At 44.5% G+C, this 21,205-nt stretch overlaps 1 protein-coding gene across 1 annotated transcript in view; it reads left to right on the top strand.

The window, feature by feature from the left end:
- Positions 1 to 21,205, top strand: part of LOC126088309 (neuronal acetylcholine receptor subunit alpha-7-like) — a 336,530-nt gene that overhangs the window by 266,749 nt on the left and 48,576 nt on the right. The window contains exon 7 of the mRNA XM_049906440.1: positions 16,002 to 16,088. Within this exon, the coding sequence (XP_049762397.1) occupies positions 16,002 to 16,088 (87 nt within the window). The remainder of the gene's footprint in view (positions 1 to 16,001; positions 16,089 to 21,205) is intronic.

Raw genomic sequence — 21,205 nt, 5'->3', positions numbered from 1 at the left:
TGACAACAAACGTATTAGATCAATAATCTGTTCGACTGTTATATCTTTTTTATAGGTACGAAGGTTATTCTCCACAATTCCTACTGTATACCGGACCGGTACATTAGTGTAAAGGTTAGTAATGTCGAACGATCTTAACTTTGTCTCCTGATTACATTCTAAATTTTTTTTATTTTATTAATCAGTGATTGGCTATTCGTTATTGAATAATTATTCTGAAATACATATGATTTTTTAATCTTGTCGTGAAGGAACCTGGTCAAATCGTGATATCCGATACTAATACTGTTTACTATTGGACGGATAGGGTTGTTTATTTTACGTACTTTAAATTGAGAACGAAGTTTGGGAGTCTGGGGATTCATGTTTATCAGCTGTTTCTTTTGAAAGGGCTTTAGCAAATGTTTAGCCTCATTTACAGCACATCTAATTTCTTTTCGTAGACCGGGAGTAGGGTCCTCTTCTATTTCAGATACATTATTAGCCTCGAAAAATTCTAAGGTTTTACAGATATATTCATTCTTCATAAAAGGAGTTGTGGCACGGGCATATAGGGTGTCCCATTTATGTTGACCACCCTAAATAACTGTTTGTCCAGAGGCAAATGTTTCAAACAAAGGTTCTTCAGCATGACGGTCTTCGTTGTAGCTCTGTTTTTTTTACAAAGATATGAACAGCGAGATGACTTTTTTAAATGGCACCCTGTATTTTTTATTCGGTAATTCATTTCCTCTCCTAAAGACCTATTCAAAAATGTATCACAGTGCACCATTCACTGAAACACAACGTTATTAATTACGTAACACAACCATCAGGTGCTCCTGCTGTCATACGAAATCGCACCCCAGACAATAACTTCAAGTGTATGTCCTGGGTGTCTAGCACGCAGACAGGTTGTTTTCAGATCCTCATCTGGCCTCCTTCCGAACAACAATCGGCCATCACTGGCATCGAGCTTTCACCAGCTTTCACCAGCAAACATGACAGACCTACACCTTGCACGCTTATTAGCTCTAACTTGACACAACTGGAGTCGCAAATGGCGGTGGTTTGGGGTCAGTGGACTGCATGCTACAGGGCGTCTGGCTCGGAGTTGTCCTCGACGTAACCGATTTGTAACAGTTCGTCGCCGCATCGTGGCGCCAACTGCTGATCAACTTGCGGCTGCAGATGCAGTACAATGCGCCAGTGCCATACGGCGAACATGATGGTCTTCTCTCTCGATAGTGCCACGCAGCCGTCCGGAGCCCCATCTTCTTGCGACTGTTGCTTCCCATGACTACCGCTGACACCAGTCATGTACAGTGGCTACTCCCAGTCCTATTTCACGACCTCGTTCAAACTCAGTAAGCTGTTGATAATGGCGTCTTCGTCGCCTTAATGGCATTCTTGATTCATATTAACTCACCACGTCCAGTCTCAAAGGTAACTAACGCTCATGACCGTTACAGCTTGAATTTAAACCGAGCCTGATTTGCATCCTCATGTTGGCGCTACTATGACCACTGTTACGCCTCTGGTGAGAAATCTGAATAGACATCATCTTTCATGTAGAAACAACACCACTTCCATTTTGTCGTACAACTCTTTCCTGGTGTTGCGAATTTTTGTATGTCATTGTATATATGGTACCTCTATATCTCCAGAAAAGTGTGTCGGAAACCACATAGCTGTATTACGTACCTGATTTTTCAAAACCTTTGCTGTGTCTAATAGAATTACAACATAATTGGTAAACTTAAAAGTTTTAAATTTTTCAGGAACATTTGGGATAGGCTACAACTCTCTATCACTTCCTCCTCAACCAGCACTTGCCTTAATGTCCTCCGACTCTTGTAAATGCTATCTGATTACTGTATAAGTTGTGGATAACCTGTCGGTCCCTGTGTTTCTCATAATGAATAGTAACTTCACTATCTGAAGAAAGAAAAGACTAGGACAATTGTGGCGATGTCGGTACAGTACAGTAAAGGCGTGAGATACAATCCCTACTACTGATCCTGTGGCCGACCAGTACCACGAAAAACTAGACAAGGGCGTGCCAAGTGTGAGAGGACAGCTGACGCCCGCACGCCTCCCTTGAGATAAAAATTTAGACCATCTTGCTCCACACATGGGCTTATGCCCAGCTCAGAATCAGTTTTAAGAAAGCTAGAATATGTAATTGATACAGAATACTTTTCGTAAATTCTCAAAGCTTTCACCTTCCGTCGCGAAACTAACATGAGTTGCCCCCCCCCCCCTTCCCCACTCCTCCACGTCCTAGGTAAGCTCCGCTTGAGAGACAACCTTTTTCTCTCTACTAATGACTATAAGATAGATTGAACATTTTTAACAAAACAATGATCCATAAAAATAAAGAGAGAGAAGTTTGGCCTTTAAAAAATGTGCATTTGTATCAAAAGATGAAGCGGATTTTGGCCGGTTTACACTAATAAATATCTTCGGAAATACCACGTGCAATGCCGAGGCCTATCATAAAGGACTCTTTTTTCAGTAATAAGCAAATTGCTACTAACTATTCCACATAAATATGCGATACGGACTCAGAACGATTGTGGAAATAATGACAATAACTACCTAAATTTGGCAATTGGCCAAAATACAGTGTTATTCAACCTGTTGCCTGCCAACTCAGAACATCGCAACATCTCTCCCAGCTTCTCTTTTCACTTACCCGCTAGTTCTGGAAGACAAATTTCTCAAGCCCTGTGCACCGCAATGGCAGCAGGAAAGAGCTCAAAGATAACCTTGCACACAGTAGCTGTCATTTGTTCAAAGATATTGCGCGACCACAATCTATTACCATGTTCTTCGATGTGGCTCAGAAAGAGAGAGAGCATCTTTACTATTTTATATACACTATGTGATCAAAAGAATCCGGACACCTGGCAGAAAGTGACTTACAAGTTCGTGGCACCCTCCATCGGTAATGCTGGAATTCAATATGGTGTTGGCCCATCCTTAGCCTTTATGACAACTTCCATTCTCGCAGGCATACGTTCAATCAGGTGCTGCAAGGTTTCTTAGGGAATGGCAGCACATACTTCACGGAGTGCTGCACTGAGAAGTATCGATATAGGTCAGGTCAGAACTTTATGCAGGCCAGTCCGTTACAGGGATTTTACTGTCGTGTAACAACTCCGCCACAGGCCGTGCATTATGAACAGGTGCTCGATCGTGTTGAAAGATGCAATCGCCATCCCCGAATTGCTCTTCAACAGTGGGAAGCAAGAAGTTGCTTGAAACATCAATGTAGGCCTGTTCTGTGCTAGTGCCACGCAAAACAACAAGAGGTGCAAGCCCCCTCCACGAAAAACACGACCACACTATAACACCACCGCCTCCGAATTTTACTGCTGGCACTACACACGCTGCCAGATGACGTTCACCGGACATTCGCCATACCCACACCCTTCCACTGAATAGCCACAGTGTGTGCCGTGATTCGTACTCCACACAACGTTTTCCAATGTTTAAGCTCCTTACACCAAGCGAGGCATGATATGTGGCTTATGAGCAGCCGCTCGACCATGAAATCCATGTTTTCTCACCTCCCGCGTAAATGTCACAGTACTTTCTGTGGATCCTGATGCAGTTTGGAATTCCTGTGTGATTTTTTGGATTTGTGTGCCTATTACACATTACGACTCTCTTCAACTGTCGGCGGTCTTTGTCAGTCAACAGACGAGGTCGGCCGGTACACTTTTGTGCTGTACGTGTCCCTTCACGTTTCCACTTATCAGTAGACCTAGGGATGTTTAGAGATGTGGAAATCTCGCATACAGACGTATGACACAAGTGACACCCAATCACCTGACCACGTTCGCAGTCCGTGAGTTCCGCGGAGCGCCCCATTATGCTCTCTCACAATGTCTAATGACTACCGAAATCGCTGGTATGGAGTAACTGGCAGTAGGTGGCAGCACAATGCACTGAATATGAAAAACTTATGTGTTTTGGGGTGTCCGGATACTTTTGATCACATAGTGTATTAACGATGGAAGGCTTTAAATTCATTGATTTCAAGGTCGCTAGGAAAGTTTTGGTAAAAATATTGAACATTAAGCAATTTTGATCACCATATTTTCTCAAAGGAACATCTCCCTAACCGCATGGTCAGAGTGTACATCTTCTTTGTGAATGACTAGTGTACAATTGCCAAGGCTGCCAGGAACTTTTCCTTGGTGGGAGGACTGTATTGGCGTATAGTCTGCCTTGAGAGGCCAACTGAGTAACTACTTAAATTAGGGGTAGCGGCTCCAACGTCTGGAAAACTGACAACGCCTGGGAGAGCAGTCTGATGATCTCATACTACTCCATACTCAAACCTAATGACGCCATGAGGCGTAGTAAGAAACTAAGGCCAGTAAAAGCACCTCTCAAAAAGCCAGTAGTCTTCAATGGTTCTCTGGGCTTGGTCAAGGAGGTACTTTTTATTTTCACAGAAGTACCCTCTTGAAACGGTGTACTTTTATGTTATAGTACACCGGGTGGAAACAGTTTATCCACATATTTTTTTCAAGTGGTATAACCACACTTTTGTAAGTGCTGACAGCATCTCTAGGAATGGCTAATCTTCTAAGTACGCAACTGACAACTTCAGGTTTGGCCTGTACAGAATATGGATCAAATTTTGACTTCTGTGGAATGCAGGAGCAGAACAGTAAGGCCGGCAGCGTGCGCGGACTTCGAGTGATAATACATTATTCCTATAGTTCTGCCTCGTCGACCGATCAGGAAAATGTTTGGCAGGCATACCGTGGAGCAGTGAAAGTCCTTGATTCCTTCATCGTTACAATCGCCTTGTTCAATACAGCAACCCAGGATGACAGGGGCTGTGTGTGAATAAGAAAAATGTTTCACAACAGATCAGAGAAAACATCCGACAATGCACAGTGGTCGTGTAATGGTTCTGAGCGAAACCTCGGTTTCTCAAATAGCAATTAACTTCTGTCAGCGCCGTCTCTGGATACATCTCTGCTAATACACCGCGTCATCGTAACTACCGATGAGGGAATCTCATTTTTGCCAGGCAGCTGCCAGTGTCTCATGAGATACATTCTTGGGAGGTAAAATAGACTAGAGACCGCTACAGCTGAGATTCGCTCTGTGTTTGAGCAGAGAAACAATACTTGTAACCGGTGTCGTTAGAAAATTTTTTAGAATGGTTTGGAGTCGTGTTCCACATGTTCCTGTCTTTTGCTCCCTCTGCACGCCTACTACAAATAACGTCAATCGTTAACGTTTTCTTACATAATCTATCTTTGTACGATGCGTGACCCTGTGAATAAAAAGATTTGGGAAAGACAGGCCCGACAGAATGTTTCTCTTCGACAATCTGCCAGCTTAGCTCATTCCAAATTGCAACAACGACAGCCAGACGAGGGGCAGAAATCGAATCTTGACACAGCGGTCTCGTGTTTGTAATATGGAACCTGAAGCCATATCCTCCAAGGCGAAGAGCAACTAGATTCTAAGAGGCCGTAAGTGGCGGGTTATCTCTGGCAGAAACTCTCGTCTAAAAGGAACCAGGCAGGAGAGCTGAAAGTAGCGCTGCAAGCAGGGAACGTAAACGAACGCCTACTGTGAGGACGGCGGAATCTCAAGAGCCAGCATATTCACAACTGCTCGCTGGGACGGTAAGGCGACTGAGTTGCGGCGGATAACGCTGCCGCCTCATTACTATGCTAATTATCTGCGGAAGTAGCGGCGTCTGCAGCCAGAATAATACGCTGGCGGCAGCTCGGCGGGTATCTTCCACCCCGACAAGCAGCTCCCTGCTCTTGTAATTACAGCGAGCTCCAGGTAGACACGCACCACGGTGCAAACTCGCCAGCTCATGTCGATACTTTCCGTCCTAGTTTGAATAGGTGGCGCTTTATAACTGCTGTTTAACATTCTAGAAGTGTATTCGGCAAAGCAAGCAGCGAAAAACCATTTTTGATCGAAAGCTCGTCCTGATAAGCGAGAAGCAATATTTTGTTTGCCACATAACAATAATAAAATCAGGAAGGCGTTTCTCGAGGCATTCATTGTTGTTAATTAAAAAAAGTATCATCATCTAACCAATAGCACTGACTACCTATTACAGCTTATGATCTTCGAAGAAACCCTTCCTTCGAGATATAATACAATGAAGGCGGTTCTTTTTTAATTTTCCTGCTACATTCTCAGTTGTCACCAGACTTTTTTGGTGAACTGCTCTGGTACGCAGCCGCTATCCTATATCATCGTATAGTCGTTCCCTGGCGTTAAGTCGCAGCTTTGATGGAGACCAGTCGACCGAATTCGAGTCACGATGCAGTGACCCTTTCAGGTCCTGTTCGAGAACACCTGTGGCAGTTTTCGTTACTAATTGTGATGCGCACTGTAAGTAAATCTTGCACTTGGACCTCTCTAGCGTCCTCTCTCAGCTTGGCGCCCCTAGCGGCCACTATTAATTACGATACATCCTGTACGGAAATCTTAAGAGTTGTGGCGTCTCTGGCAGTTTAGCGCAGGGTTTGTGCCTTAAAAACCGTCCCTGGATCCTTTCCTTGTAAACAATAGCATTCTCATGGCAATTCAGAAAATGCACGACCCCATAATATCACTACAGCTCGAGACGCACCTTGCCGTGTAAATTGGACGTTGTCCGTCAAGCTGTTCCGCAAATTCGGGATTTCCCATTACCGACTACCAGTTTCGTGAAGGTAAAATAGTTGCACCATTCTGAGAAAGATATCAGTAATAATTCGTTCCACGAAGGGTACGAACAATTTATTTTCCAAGTTCAGTAATCAACGACTCGTGAACACCACAAATGGTGATACGTTCACGAATGACTCTGACTATAATACGGTGAATGGCCAAAAATCACGGGAAGGTATAGGCTCACGAGCCTGTAATCAACAGTTGAAGTCTCGGAGGTGCATTTATCTCCGTCCAGTGCTGAAGCCCAACGCCGTGAACTTCCCTGATTTTGTCCGGATGACAATTACCTGATGGTTCTTGCAGACATAAGAAAACGTAAGGGACTATCTTTTCCGATGCAGTTCAGTGAAGGGGTAATTAATCTTGTTAGGTTTACGCTCCGTGTTCCGCAAGGTATCTACTACAACTCGATTGTTCATCGGTTTGATCGGAATCAATCACAGAACTCAGGTCAAAATTAAGGTTGAGGACTGTTGTCCGCACCTGGAATCCTTCGGCATTTGCTAATACTTCGTCCATCGTTGACAACTTCCTGGAACTCTCCAAATATTTGGAATTTTAACTACGAACCACAAACAGAATACACACTTGAAGAAAGTCTATTTTAATGATTGATTTATTAATGAAATTACTACGGCGAAAATGACTATTTTTGAATAATTTTCCATTTCATGAAATTGGAAAAAAAGGTGGCAGGATTTGAACAAGAAACACACGCGTGGTAGCCGTGAACCTTAACCCGTGCACAACATCCGCTCGGTCAAAAATGGCTAACGCTACGACTATACGAGTTACCCGTAAAACTTCACTGTTGAACTAAAGGATGTCTCACGAAAAGCTGCTAGCCAGGTACTCAGGACAGGACACTCAACAATACAGCTAAGATTCATCAGAGTTCTTAATTAACAGGTCAGATGGTCCCCTTGTGAGACTGGCGAATTTTGGTTGATTTTTTCGATATTGTCAGCATTTCTGTCCGTTCTTCCACGAAGATGTAACATGATTAAACATGAGAATAATTAATGTAGTTCACGCCAACGCGTTTTGAGACCCGCCGCTTATTTTAGTAAATCTGTTACTAAAACGTAAAAGCGCCACTTTTTTCCTCCGCTCAGATTGCCAATTATCAAGAGAAGACAAATAACAGTTGTCACTCATTCTTTTAATTTATTTCAAGATAACTGAAGCTGAGCTGGCGGATGAGATAAAAAATGCTCAAGCGAGCGCCTAATTGCTAATAAAGGAAACTTGGCGAAAAAAAAGCACTACGGAAACGTCACAGGGAGCCACAAAACTAAACGGGAGGAGTTCTGCCACAGCCAGAGACGTTTGATACTTACCACTGCAGTAAAACAGTCGACATTTGGGAATCTAAGGTCCAATGCAACAAACACTCTTTTTTTTCAGAGCCTGATCAGTCGCTGAATGGAAACCACAGTGAAAATCAAAAATATTTTACTTGCAACATTTAGCTACACCTTCCAGCTACTTCTCTACGTATTCGCCACTCCAAGACATTTGTCGTAGAGTGGTACCAACTTTCCAATACCCTCGTCATAGGAGGCAGCCGCCTGTGCTTACCGCTAATTCTCTACTCTGCTCTGCAGCTCATTGTCCGTGCAAAAATGCTGTTTTTATAGCCAGTGTTTCACGTGAGCGAAGAGATGAAAATCAGAGGGAGCCAAGTCAGAGCTGTATAGTGGGTCGAAACACTGCCCATTGAAAACGTTACAGAAACATGCGGTGTGCGGCCGAGCATTTTCCTGAAGAAGGACAGTGCCTGACAACAGCATTCCTCTTCGCTTGCTTCTAATTCCCCTCGTCAACTATTTTCTCGAATCGCCTGATCCACTCGCTGAACAAAATCAGCGGTTTGCACTCGCTCCGTTACCCAAACGTCTGCACCATGAACGTCTGCTCGTCCTCCTTCAACGTTCCTGCACCACTGCCGTAGTTTGCTGCCACTCACGCCAGTTGCATCATGTGGGCTGCATGGAAATCAGACACTCACTTCACACTTGTCGGGAGACACTATTGTTCTAGACGTCTTTACGTGCTCACTGCGCGCTCAGAACTGAAGCGTGCGACATAACGCGATCGACGGACATACTAAAGACACTGCGCAACCCATTTCTACAAAGCTTCATGGGACGTTCACTGTGGGCTTAATTTCGAACCTATCGGGCCTTGAACCAAAAAATAGCCCTCGTATTAAAAATGAAATCAAAAGGACATACATTTTAATTCTCGCTAATACTCACAGAGCGCAAATGAACTTTAATACTAAAAAGTACAGTCGATCAGTAAGTGTGAACTAAGGCAATGATTCCCGCCGGAGGTTCTATTCCTCCCTCGGGCATGTGTGTGTGTGTGTGTGTGTGTGTGTGTGTGTGTGTGTTGTTCTTGGTATAAGTTAGTTTAAGTAGTGTGTAAGTATAGGGACCGATGACCTCAGTAGTTAGAAATTTACACAAATTTTTAAATTTTATTTTTAAAATTTTAAGGCTATGATAAAAAAGAAAACAAAAGCTGAATTTTAAACCCTCTCTTTTCTCATGTGACATTTTTACAACAAATTCTCGAAATTCTTGCCTCCAGCATCGCTATACATCATCGAATAAATGATTTGGTCACCCCCTCAAAAATTCCTAACCAGCTGCGAATGATTGTCGTGATCGCCATAATGTAGCAACCAGCTCTGCTCACGGCTGTGTTCTGGCACGACGCTGTGTTTCTGGCCTAATAGGATTTGGAAAATTTTGCAGAATTCGACGCCCCCTGCCAAGGTCAGATCTTGTTATGGGGTTGTTTTTCTCGTCCCAGTACAAGGGCCGACGCCGTTGTTCTCCGGCGCATCCTTATTTAAGCATTGTGTCGGCTACAGAATCTTATCGGTACATCACGTACCTTGGACGCACTTACGTTATGGGACTCTGAATTTTCTTTTTTTTCTCGGGACTCTAAACACGTTTGTTCCATTTACGACTTTCACCTTCGTATTATCGTCTCGCGATCTTGTTTCAGCGGAACTTAGGAGGCTTGCCAAGGCCGTGGTCATTATTTTTATTATGTCATTGTTTCAAGAAGTGTGTTCCAAAAAATGGTTCACATGGCTCTGAGCACTATGGGACTCAACATCTTAGGGCATAAGTCCCCTAGAACTTAGAACTACTTAAACCTAACTAACCTAAGGACATCACACACACCCATGCCCGAAGCAGGATTCGAACCTGCGACCGTAGCAGTCCCGCGGTTCCGGACTGCAGCGCCAGAACCGCTAGACCACCGCGGCCGGCTGAAGTGTGTTCCATTCCGTGCAGGAAGGTAGTTAAACTCTGACACAAGAGCTGTTGAGTGTTATGTCGAGCAGGATGGTAGCGATATTGTAACGAGCGTACAGGAACGGAGAAATTGAGTAGAAGCCCTCTCTGGTGATTGTTGAGTGAATGTTAAATACACTACTGGCCATAAAAATTGCTACACTGAGAAGAAATACAGATGATAAACGGGTATTCATTGGACAAATATATTATATTAGAACCGACATGTGATTATATTTGCACGCAGTTTGGGTGCATAAATCCTGAGAAATCAATACCCAGAACAACCCCCTCTGGCCGTAATAACGGCCTTGATACGCCTTGGCATTGAGTCAAACGGAGCTTGGATGGCGTGTACAGGTACAGCTGCCCATCCACCTTCAACACGATACCACAGTTCATCAAGAGTAGTGACTGGCGTATTGCGACGAGCCAGTTGCTCTGCCACCATTGACCAGACGTTTTCAATTGGTGAGAGATCTGGAGAATGTGCTGGCCAGGGCAGCAGTCGATCATTTTCTGTATCCAGAAAGGCCCGTACAGTACCTGCACATGCGGTCGTGCATTATCCTGCTGAAATGTAGGGTTTCGCAGAGATCTAATGAAGGGTAGAGCCACGGGTCGTAACACATCTGAAATGTAACGTCCACTGTTCAAAGTGCTATCAATGCGAACAATAGGTGACCGAGACGTGTAACCAATGGCATCCCATACCATCACGCCGGGTGATAAGCCAGTATGGCGATGACGATTACATGCTTCCCATGTGCGTTCACCGCGATGTCGCCAAACACGGATGCGACCATCATGATGCTGTAAACAGAATCTGGATTCATCCGAAGAAATTCGTGCACCCAGGTTCGTCGTTGAGTACACCATCGCAGGCGCTCCTGTCTGTGATACAGCGTCAAGGGTAACCGCAGCCATGGTCTCCGAGCTGATAGTCCATGCTGCTGCAAACGTCGTCGAACTGTTCGTGCAGATGGTTGTTGTCTTGCAAACGTCCCCATCTGTTGACTCAGGGATCGAGACGTGGCTGCACGATCCGTTACAGCCATGCGGATAAGATGCCTGTCATATCGACTGCTAGCGATACCAGGCCGTCGGGATCGAGCACGACGTTCCGTGTTACCCACCTGAACCCACCGATTCCATATTCTGCTAACAGTCATTGGATCTCGACCAACGCGAGCAGAAATGTCGCGATACGATAAACCGCAATCGCGACAGGCTGCAATCCGACATTTATCAAGGTCGGAAACGTGATGGTACGCATTTCTCCTCCTTACACGAGGCATCACAACAACGTTTCACGAAGCAACGCCGGTGAACTGCTGTTTGTGTATGAGAAATCGGTTGGAAACTTTGCACATGTCAGCACGTTGTAGGTGTCGCCACAGGCGCCAACCATGTGTGAATGCTCCGAAAAGCTAATCATTTGCATATCACAGCATCTTCTTCCTGTCGGTTAAATTTCGCGTCTGTAGCACGTCTTCTTCGTGGTGTAGCAATTTTAATGGCCAGTTGTGTAGTAAAATATCCATCCACGTCATTATCCAGTCAGTTCTAGTTCTGTTGATACGAGATTGGTTGCAAAAGTAATGCAACAAGTCTTCTGTCAGTTTACCTCAAGTAAACAGAGAGTTATTAGGACGCTAGTACATATTACTTTTTCACATAGTATCCATGGCTGCCATTAGAACCCTCCGGAAACCAGTCTGCCGAAATTGGCATAGAGGAAATCAGGGTGAGAGTCTAGTGGCCACTTAACAATAGCCACTTTAACGCTGGAGTGGGTTCTGGAATGGAGACGAGCCAGGCGCTTCTTTAACGGCCCGTAGAGATGAAAATCGCTTTGTGTGAGATACGGGCTGTATGGGAGCTATTCCAGTATGGTCCGTTATAAAGATCGGAACAAACCACGCGTGACCAAACAGTATGCGGCATGGCATTGCCGCACAACGGTATGATATCTTTCGAAAACAGACCTGGTCGTTTCCTCAGACTGGCCTTCTACAAAGTTACCCCATAACCGGCAGCATTCACTGTCTCTCCACGGATGAGGAAATCGACAAGCAGCACACTCTGCGTATTGTGAAAGACAGTATCCACAGCTATCTTCTTGAATACCGTTGTTGGAGCTTGTTGTGGGAGACGGTGATATTAGATGAAGTGTGTATCTTGACGCTGATGCTTTCTACTCTCGGGTGAAACCACACTTCGTCCCCTGTCGCGGTGAAGGAATGGAATACACCCCGTCTGATACTACGTTAAGTATCCGAGGGAGACAATTACATTCTGCCCGCAGTCCAATGTGTTACCACTATTAACTTTGAATTTGTGTACAATCTGCTTCATATGAATGAGACGATCGACTTGAATCAACCCTTCGACAAAGCGAACTTGATTTGAGGTGGAAATGCTTGGCCGCCCTGACTTCTGCTCGTTCTGCATTTGTCAAATTTCTGGCACCAACTCCATCTACAACTGGCGCTTGAAAGTTTTCGTTGTCTCCTCGATCGAAACATGGGACTTAATTCGCAGGGAGTATTTCTACATTTGTGAGGGCTTTTGCATCCTTACTTAGAGAATCACCCTCGTACTTCACTGTGAAAACGCGCTCTTCCGATAACACAGCGCCTGAGTACACACTTCTTGCGTGATCAGATGTGCTGTTCAAGACGTTCAAAAAATTCTCAAGGCCAGCATCATGAGCGTAGCTGTCGTTCATTGAGCATTTATGCCGGTGATGATGTGCGACGATAACAGCAAGGGGCATAGAACGCTACTCTCGAAGATGAAGTCCGGTGTTTCTACGATTGTCTACGAGCACTGTGACAAGATTGCATTGTCGCCAGAAGTGATTATGCAGGATACTGAAATTATTGTTCAAATCAATCTGTTACCTAAGGAACTCTGTGATTATAATAACACTTGGTGTACAGCTTCAGGGTGTTCATTTCTCGTTTTCCACTGTTGTAACTGGAACTCCATACACTAATGGAATATAAATGTACCTGTTTCTGAAAACATTTGTGTAAAGTGTAGACTTATATGGCGGCGAAACTTGAACGATGGAGAATACCGAGAAGAGGAGAATAGAAGCTATTGGTAGGTGATATTACAGAAGAAAGCAGAATATCAAACTTGTAGATCGAGTAGCTAGCAAAAAGGTACTGCATCGAATTGGAGAGGACAGGGTTTTAAGGGACAACATGACTGATATAGGGGATTAATTGATGCGGTACATTCTAAGACCTAGGTGAATGATAATAGAGGAAGCATGCGGGATAAAAATTATAGAGGGAGATAGAGGATAGACTACAGTTCGCATCTTCAAGTGGCTGTAGGTTGCAGCAGTGATGCAGAAATGAAAAGGCGTGTACTAGGTAACTAGTGTGGAGAGGTGCATCAAACCGGTTTCCGTAATGAGCATCACAACACAATATTTTAAACTCTTGTTGTTGTATACTGCAACCCGGCAGGCAAGTCAGCGTAACATTCCAGTTGACTTTTTGTCCTAATTGTAGATGTACTCTACGCTTCAAGCTCTGCTCAGACATGTGGGGCAACGATATGAGCGAACTGCTGTTGAATCTGTAGTCTGTCACTTCTGTGGAATGTGTGTTTATCTTGCAGTCAGGAAGGAAATATGAAACACTTTAACTGCGATGAGGCTATTTGAAACGAAACTAATTTTTATAATATACTACGAATAGTATCAACAAATAAATTATTTATCTGATCTGTTATTGAACTAAGTTTACTGTGCCATTCTGCATGAATTCTTCTCAAATACTGTGTGCTAGAATTTTCTTGTCCATACAGAATTTATACACAAGAATCGAGGAAGTGTTCCTCAACAAAATACGTGTATGAAAATATACAAGATGGAATTATTATTTGTACTGAGTCGGTGATTTATTTAAGGTGTACTACTCAATCCAGAGGTAGTAGTATGACCCGCAATGTAAAAGATCGCTACTTCCGCTGCATTAAATTTCAGACTTTCTACAAAGTGGTTAGAACATATTCGAAATATGTTCTGTTGCGGATCGATAATGCCAGCAGTATACAGGGTGTAAATAAATTCCCATCGCAGGCTCTGAGAACTTTTAGTGGGGACCAAGACGGTTACGTTTAGCATAGGAACTCACTCGTACTGTTTTCCCGCTACACCCAAAATACCACAACACATGTCGCTCTCTGACTCCTGCAGTTTGTAGTCAGCGTCCAGGAACACGGACGTCAACACAGATACGGTACCTCCGTACATTGTTCCGGTGCACATGATTACCAATCCCTGGTGCTCCAGCATCCGCCACAGCCACAACTCGCGGCAGTAGGTCCTCCTCGAATGCCAATGGGGTGTCATAAATCAAAGAGTCGTATGACCCGAGAGGTTGTAATTCTAGGGCTTTCAAGTCGGGAGAACGTGCAGGCCAATCCACTGTTGCCCAAATCGTTGGTCCAGATTATCTCGGACCAGTGGCACATCTTCAAACAGCCCGTGCAGTACACCATCAAGGAAATGCAAGTACGCTGCACCCTATAGATGTAGTGAAGAAAGGTAAGGCCTAGTCGGAAGTTCATCCAGGAACCGCGTCCACGTGTTCAGACCATAATATTCCTGAAACCCATGGGAGCGCATAGCATGCGGGTTTTCATCAGCTCACACATGACAGTTGTGGGAATGGGGAACACTTTCCCTGGTGAATTCGGGCTCATCCGTACAACGCTGCAAGCCACCTGCAGATGCGGACTCGTGACGCAAAATCCTATGGCTGTATTGCCTGTCCCTTCTGGGAATGTTACGGGTGTAGCTGCTGCTCATGCTGAACACGCCAGATAGTTCGGTTCTGGTACTCATCGACACATCCTGTTCCACTGCACGGAGTACAGACTCTTCAAACTCGACTATGGAGCGATACAGTCGGCTCTGCTGGTGGTGAATGTAGCTGTCTCCAAGGACTGCTGGTACACCGTAGTAAAGAGGGAGCGTAAGGTGTCTGGCAGTGTGGAAAACGTTCCGCGTACAGCTGTCCAGCAGCTCTCCAATTGCACCGAGCTTCGCTGTACAATAACATCATGCGGACGTCTTCTGCAAACTGGTTGTTCACCATGGTCAACAGTAACACACTAAGAATGAAATGTACGTATGCCTTGCATCTGTTGAGTTGGGATTTTCTGGGGGAAGAGACCAAACAGTGAGGTCATCGGTCTCATTGGATTAGGGAAGGACGAGGATGGAAGCCGGCCGTGCCCTTTCAAAGGAACCATCCCGGCATTGGCCTGGAGCGATTTAGGGAAATCTCGTAAAACCTAAATCAGGATGGCCGGACGCGGGATTGAACCGTTGTCCTCCCGAATGCGAGTCCAGTGTGCTAACCACTGCACCACCTCGTTCCGTCCTTGCATCTGTACTGTGGTGAATGATTACTAGTGTACATTGTAAACAAAGGTACAAACCTCTCCGGGCAGATCACGGGCTCAACAGTATAGCATGTAAACAAACCTGTAGTGGGCATGGCATATCCGATCGGTGAATGACGTACGTGATACCCTAGTCAGTGGCGCCGAATATGAGGGAGATTTGAACGTGTGATTTGGTATTTTGCGTGTAGCGGGAAACGACTTCCTACGCTAAAATTAACCGTTTGGTTCTCACTACACGTTCTCAATGTCTGTAAAGAGAATTTAGTTACAGCCTGTATATTTAAGCGACAGAAGAATACAATTTGCAGAATCGTCGAGCGTCCTGTTGGTGATCGTCTGTGAACATTTACCTTGTATTATGCAGAGCATGTCATTTACATTTTTTTCAACAAACTGTAAGCACTGCTTGAATATGTATAAAGTGTACATACACGTCTCACAATGTTCCTTCGCTGTCTGTAATTTCCTTGAGCCACGCATCAAGTACAAAATAAGCTTCCTTTTGCACGTTGGGCGCAGACGATAAAAAACTTGAAATCTTGATTTCAGGGGTCACCATTCTCCTTTCGTTAACAGTATTTCTCAACCTAGTGGCGGAAAAGATGCCCTCTACGTCAGACGCCGTGCCGCTGATAGGTATGAGCCGGCTTTGCGCCTTTTTCCGTGCCGCGGGCAGAGGCTGAGGTGATACTTGGAGGCCCGAGCGACCGCACGGCCGTCCTGTCCACGTGTGTGTCTCTGTTGCGCGCCCTCACCCCGTCTCCCGCTAGCAAAGCGCCAACCCCGCCGCCCGCCTCTTGTATGCACCGTGGATGTGTCTATTTTTTTATTTTTAGTTTTAGTGATAGCACTGTGTCGCATGTTAGATGGGAGAACCAACTGTATGTGTATCGTTCTGTTGCTATGGAGCCCCCCACAGACCCAAGCCTTCGCAACAGTCGTACCTGCCCTCCGTTTTTCTTCCAGCTAGCCTCTCACTAATAAGAGTATTTGCCAGAAACTTCCAGCAAGCGAAGATCTCGGACAGAAAGAAGCAAGAGCAAGAAACTGCATAGAGAAAAAAAGTGATATCTCCTGTTAATATAAGAAAATGTAACTTCCGACTGATACGAGAATTGACTACTTTTCCAACGTACGTTGGTAACCTATTTCTCGATATCAGTTTCTGAGCTGAAGAAGAAAAACAGAAATTATTAAAATGTAATACGTAATGCTGATATGTACTACAGTAATGCCAAAAGCCCCGAATTGAAAAAAAGAAAAAAAAAGCATTCACACTTTTACTTTAATTTTCATGTAGCTTGATTCTTCACACCATTTTCATTTTAATGAAAAATCATCGTCATTTCTTTTGTCTGTTACCAAATGCAGAATGCTTGGAACTCATTTTAAGCGGCGGCGAACGTTTAAGACTGGCACTGAAGGCCACGTCGACCTTCCGCGGAGCTGACAGACAAGCCGTTCCGTCGCACCGGACGGAACGGGAGCCGCTTAAACTGAGGTCCATTCGAGACACTTTGCTCGAAATGTAGTGAGTGTGGAGTGCGCGCCACAGCGCCCCGGGTAGCTGTGTCAATTAACCCTTGTTCTGTTTCAGGGGTGACCATCTTGCTCTCGTTGACAGTGTTCCTGAACCTCGTGGCAGAGACCCTCCCCCAAGTCTCCGATGCCATCCCTCTGTTAGGTAGTGATGCCGATTGCTGTCTCAGTGGCTGACAGTGGTTTGCTTTCTGATACTTGGATCGTTGGAGGGGGCAAAGATAGCATTCAGACAATCTTTTCTTTACTAGTTCCCGTTGTTGATGTTGTTGTTTGTTTGACTGTATGTAAACCTTTTATTTTCTTTCTCTTTTTGGTTCTTTGTCCTGGCCGGTATGTGGAGTACACCCCATGGGCCTTAACCCCGCCACCACCGCCAACGTTTACCAGCTGAGCCATCCTACCTGCCCCGCCCGCCCGGAGACTGTTGTTTAGTTTGTTGGATGTTGTTTGTTGTTGCTGAGTAGCGAGCCAGTTTGTGCCCCTGCCTGAGTGTCGTTCTGTCTGTTACAGGTGTCACAATCCTGCTGTCGCTAACAGTTTTCTCCCTACTGGTGGCAAACGTGCTACCTCAGACTTCCGACGCTGTACCCCTGATAGGTCAGAATCGCGTTCCATGCAATTCTCAACACTGAAAAGCGAACTGAACGCTGCATGGCCAGATAACGCCTTGGGCAAGACAACAACACACACTACATACTGATCGCTTTTCTCTAAATAAACATTTTTTAAAAAATCCTGGACTATGCATCATTAAACAAAAACTTGTGTTCATTAGCTGCTTTCAGTTTTGTCGCTGACGGCACTTAACGTTTCTCACACTGACCGCGAGCAGTAGTGACCAGACTCAGGTATACCGTAACGTCTCCTAGTTCACAGCAAACGGCGACGAAGTAACTCACAATATATATAGTTCCACATCTACGTTTCCATTTGGTAATGGATGGAAACAGAGTGACGCACAAAAAGAAAACCTTACACTTATTCCAGGGAAGCTGGCACATCACCTCTTTGGTGCTAACTGTAGGCTTAGACCAATTTATTACACCCAACATTTCTTTAATCATTAGTTTTCTAACACCAGAAATTGCGGCTACGAGCGTACTCTAGTTGTGGATAAACATACAAGAAAACGACAGAGAATCTAAATAATCATGAGTGTTACTCTCGCGAAATAAAAGGCTGATCATGGCTAACCGGCAATTATAGAGGGAGAAGCATAAATCACCGTAGTAAAATTACTCATCTGGCGAGTAGACGCTAATGATTTTGGGAGGCACCCGTTGGTGTCTGGAGCGAGGGCGACTGGGGATTTTGAATTACTGATGGCCTTTTGGCGCACAAGATGTCGACCTGTGAAGAACGTTGCGGATTTCAGAGGATCCGAAGGTATTTCGCCTCGAACTATCCTATGGCTTTCCGAGCAGTAGTAGATTTCTTGGTCTATAAACAGACTGTAACGGATTGTGACGTGCTGAGGAGGGGGGAAGGGATGTAATAACGTCTTTGCTAATGCGAGGTAGGATCGTCGCTGGTCCTTCACGAGCCATTTACGACCTACAGTTCGGAAGGAAACGGCATCGCATGGGCATCTACAGCTGACTCACTTGTTGCCCAAAAACACACTAAAGGACGGAAAGTATTTTATGTTGTCACACGAAACACGTGAAAAGAGTTATATGATGAAGTGACGGGTACACTGAACTGGATGAGCTGCTCGACAGTTCTGCCTGCTTCCCGTCATGTTAATGAGGATAGTTAATATAACCCGTTATGTCTTCAGAGAGGATAACTCTCACGTCCACTGGACTAAAAGTATACTTAATATTTAGAATATCCAGCAGCAATGACGTAACTGTTCTGGCCCGCAAAGTCGCCAGATTTGAACCGCATTGAAAATTTCTAATAGCGGCTGTAATAAACGTGTCAAAATTGGGGACCGGAAGATCTGTTAAAATTGTTGAATCAGGAATCGCTGGACACTAACGTCTTCTGTACCCAGAACATTTGCTAGTTCTTGTTATAATGAAATCCCTTTGTTATAAAGACTCGTGCAAATTATATACGGTATTACTACGAAAATACTAGTTTCTGTATAAGGGGCTTGCATATTATGAGTGATTATATCTCATTCTAATTAAAAATAATATTAAGCTATTTAGGATTTTCTCTGTGTAATACCTGGTGCAGAGGCACTCGGGCACTGCGTCTAATGGTGGAGCTAAAATTCTACGATATTTCGATGGAGCATAGATTCTGAGCCATCTCGATCCGAAACATTTCCAAAAAGTGTCGAGTTGTTTGCCTAAAATTTTACGTCAGAGTAACTGAGCAACAGATTTTAAGCAAATTTCGATTTGAATTTTGAAATAAGTAGCCAGAAGAAGATGGTTCGGAAAGACTGATTCTCTTGCCCACGTTGGCAGTTTTTCGTTGAACGTTGTCAAGATGAACACTGGTGTTGTACATTGTTAACTGGAAAAATCAGCGGTTACCGGCGTCTGAATATAGGGTACATGACTGATATTTAAAAAGAAGATGAGAAAAAAGTCACTTACAGGCACACTAAAATCTTTTCTGCTATTTAAATTTTCTGAGATAGGTTTAACGATGAGGCTTTTCAAATTCACGCGAGTAGTAATTTCATTACCAGCCTCACACATCTGATCAAGGCTGGGGACCTGTCATTGGCCGCGCTTAAATCATTACACGGCAGCACAACGGAGACGCCACTGCTTGGTGCCTTCACATCAGTGCCCTGCCGATCTGTTTTCACTGTCTTTCTGTGCAGCACGCTGTTACGACTGTGCCGGACAATAGGCTGTCGCTTCGCGCATAGCAGATCCATATCTGCACTGGGGTGCGGAACTTTAGGACGAAAAGAACTTCCACATAATGTGTCACTGGTCGATGAAACTTGGACCATATATAGAAAGAACTGTTATATTACAGATTGTAACTGAAAGAACCAACGCAATGAGAAGAAGAGAAATGATGCTTTTCTCCATAGACAATAATTACACTGAAGTCACGGCGATTTGTGGTGCTCCCCTGGACATTACAAAAGACGGGACTTGGTTCTTAACACGGTGTGTGATGACCACGGACGGTAGTGCGTGTTCTCCAACCTGCTCCCATGTGGTCCTCGAAGTTGGTAAGGAGTTCTTGTGGTAGCGCATTCCGTTGCTTCAACAGCGCAGTCGATAATAGCTGGATAGCCGCTGGTGCGTGTGGACTTGCTGCAGTCCGTCACCCAAATGCATCCCACTCCTGTGCTGTTCGATGCACTGTCACCCATAAAAATTAAGTCAGGGCCAAATGCAACCATGAAAAGACGATATAGGTGAGGTATACAGTGACAATAATGTCGATCAGTGAGTGTGTCGTTCAAAGATTTGGGATCCATACGCCCATGCGACATTATTCCTCCCAACACCGTAGCACCTGGCCCACCAAAATGATCATTTTCGACGAAGTACCTTCACGTGGCGAGAGATTGAACATGTAATGCCCCCGGGAACGTTGTCGAACATGTTCATTTTCGTGGTGCAGGTGTTATGATGTTGGGTGGCAAAATGTTGTATGCGCGTGCTGACCTCCAAATCTTTGAACACGGTACAGTCACTGGTCAGTGTGAAACGTCCCTTTAAAAAAAATTTTTAATTACTGTGCTGGAAAACCGCTTACGTTATTTGCTTTTCAAACAGCTGAGCAAAACTGAATGTACTCAGACATTACTCTCTTTACTTATTCTGATCATCACTAAACTGACACACAATATCTTTAGCGCAACGCAATCTGATTTTTAATAATCCCTACAAAAGAATGGCCCTGACTAACAATAACCTATACCTTTCACTAATCACTTACCTCACAAAAATCTTCGTTACTCGAACTACTGCAATACAGCGAGCGCCAATACTGCCAGCTAAATAAAAGACTCTAACTAGTGAAGGCACTAACTACTGACAGGCATAGTTAGCAAATGAAAGATTTTGATAGAGAACAAATAATGTATTTACCTTAATAGTGTTCAAAAGTCATTATATATATATATATATATATACATCAGTTCATGACATCCAGTCTTACAAATTTACTGTCTCTGATGGACACACGTCCAGATCATCCGCTCTCAAAACTCCGCCATCTCACTCCCCACATCCACCACTGCTGGTGGCTCACCTCCAACTGCGCAACGCTACGCGCTGTTA

This window comes from Schistocerca cancellata, chromosome 6 (assembly GCF_023864275.1).
Source record: "Schistocerca cancellata isolate TAMUIC-IGC-003103 chromosome 6, iqSchCanc2.1, whole genome shotgun sequence".
NCBI classification, from domain to species: domain Eukaryota; kingdom Metazoa; phylum Arthropoda; class Insecta; order Orthoptera; family Acrididae; genus Schistocerca; species Schistocerca cancellata.
The sequence above is the reverse complement of the archived record's forward strand: the minus strand, read 5'-3'. Positions and strand labels throughout refer to the sequence as shown.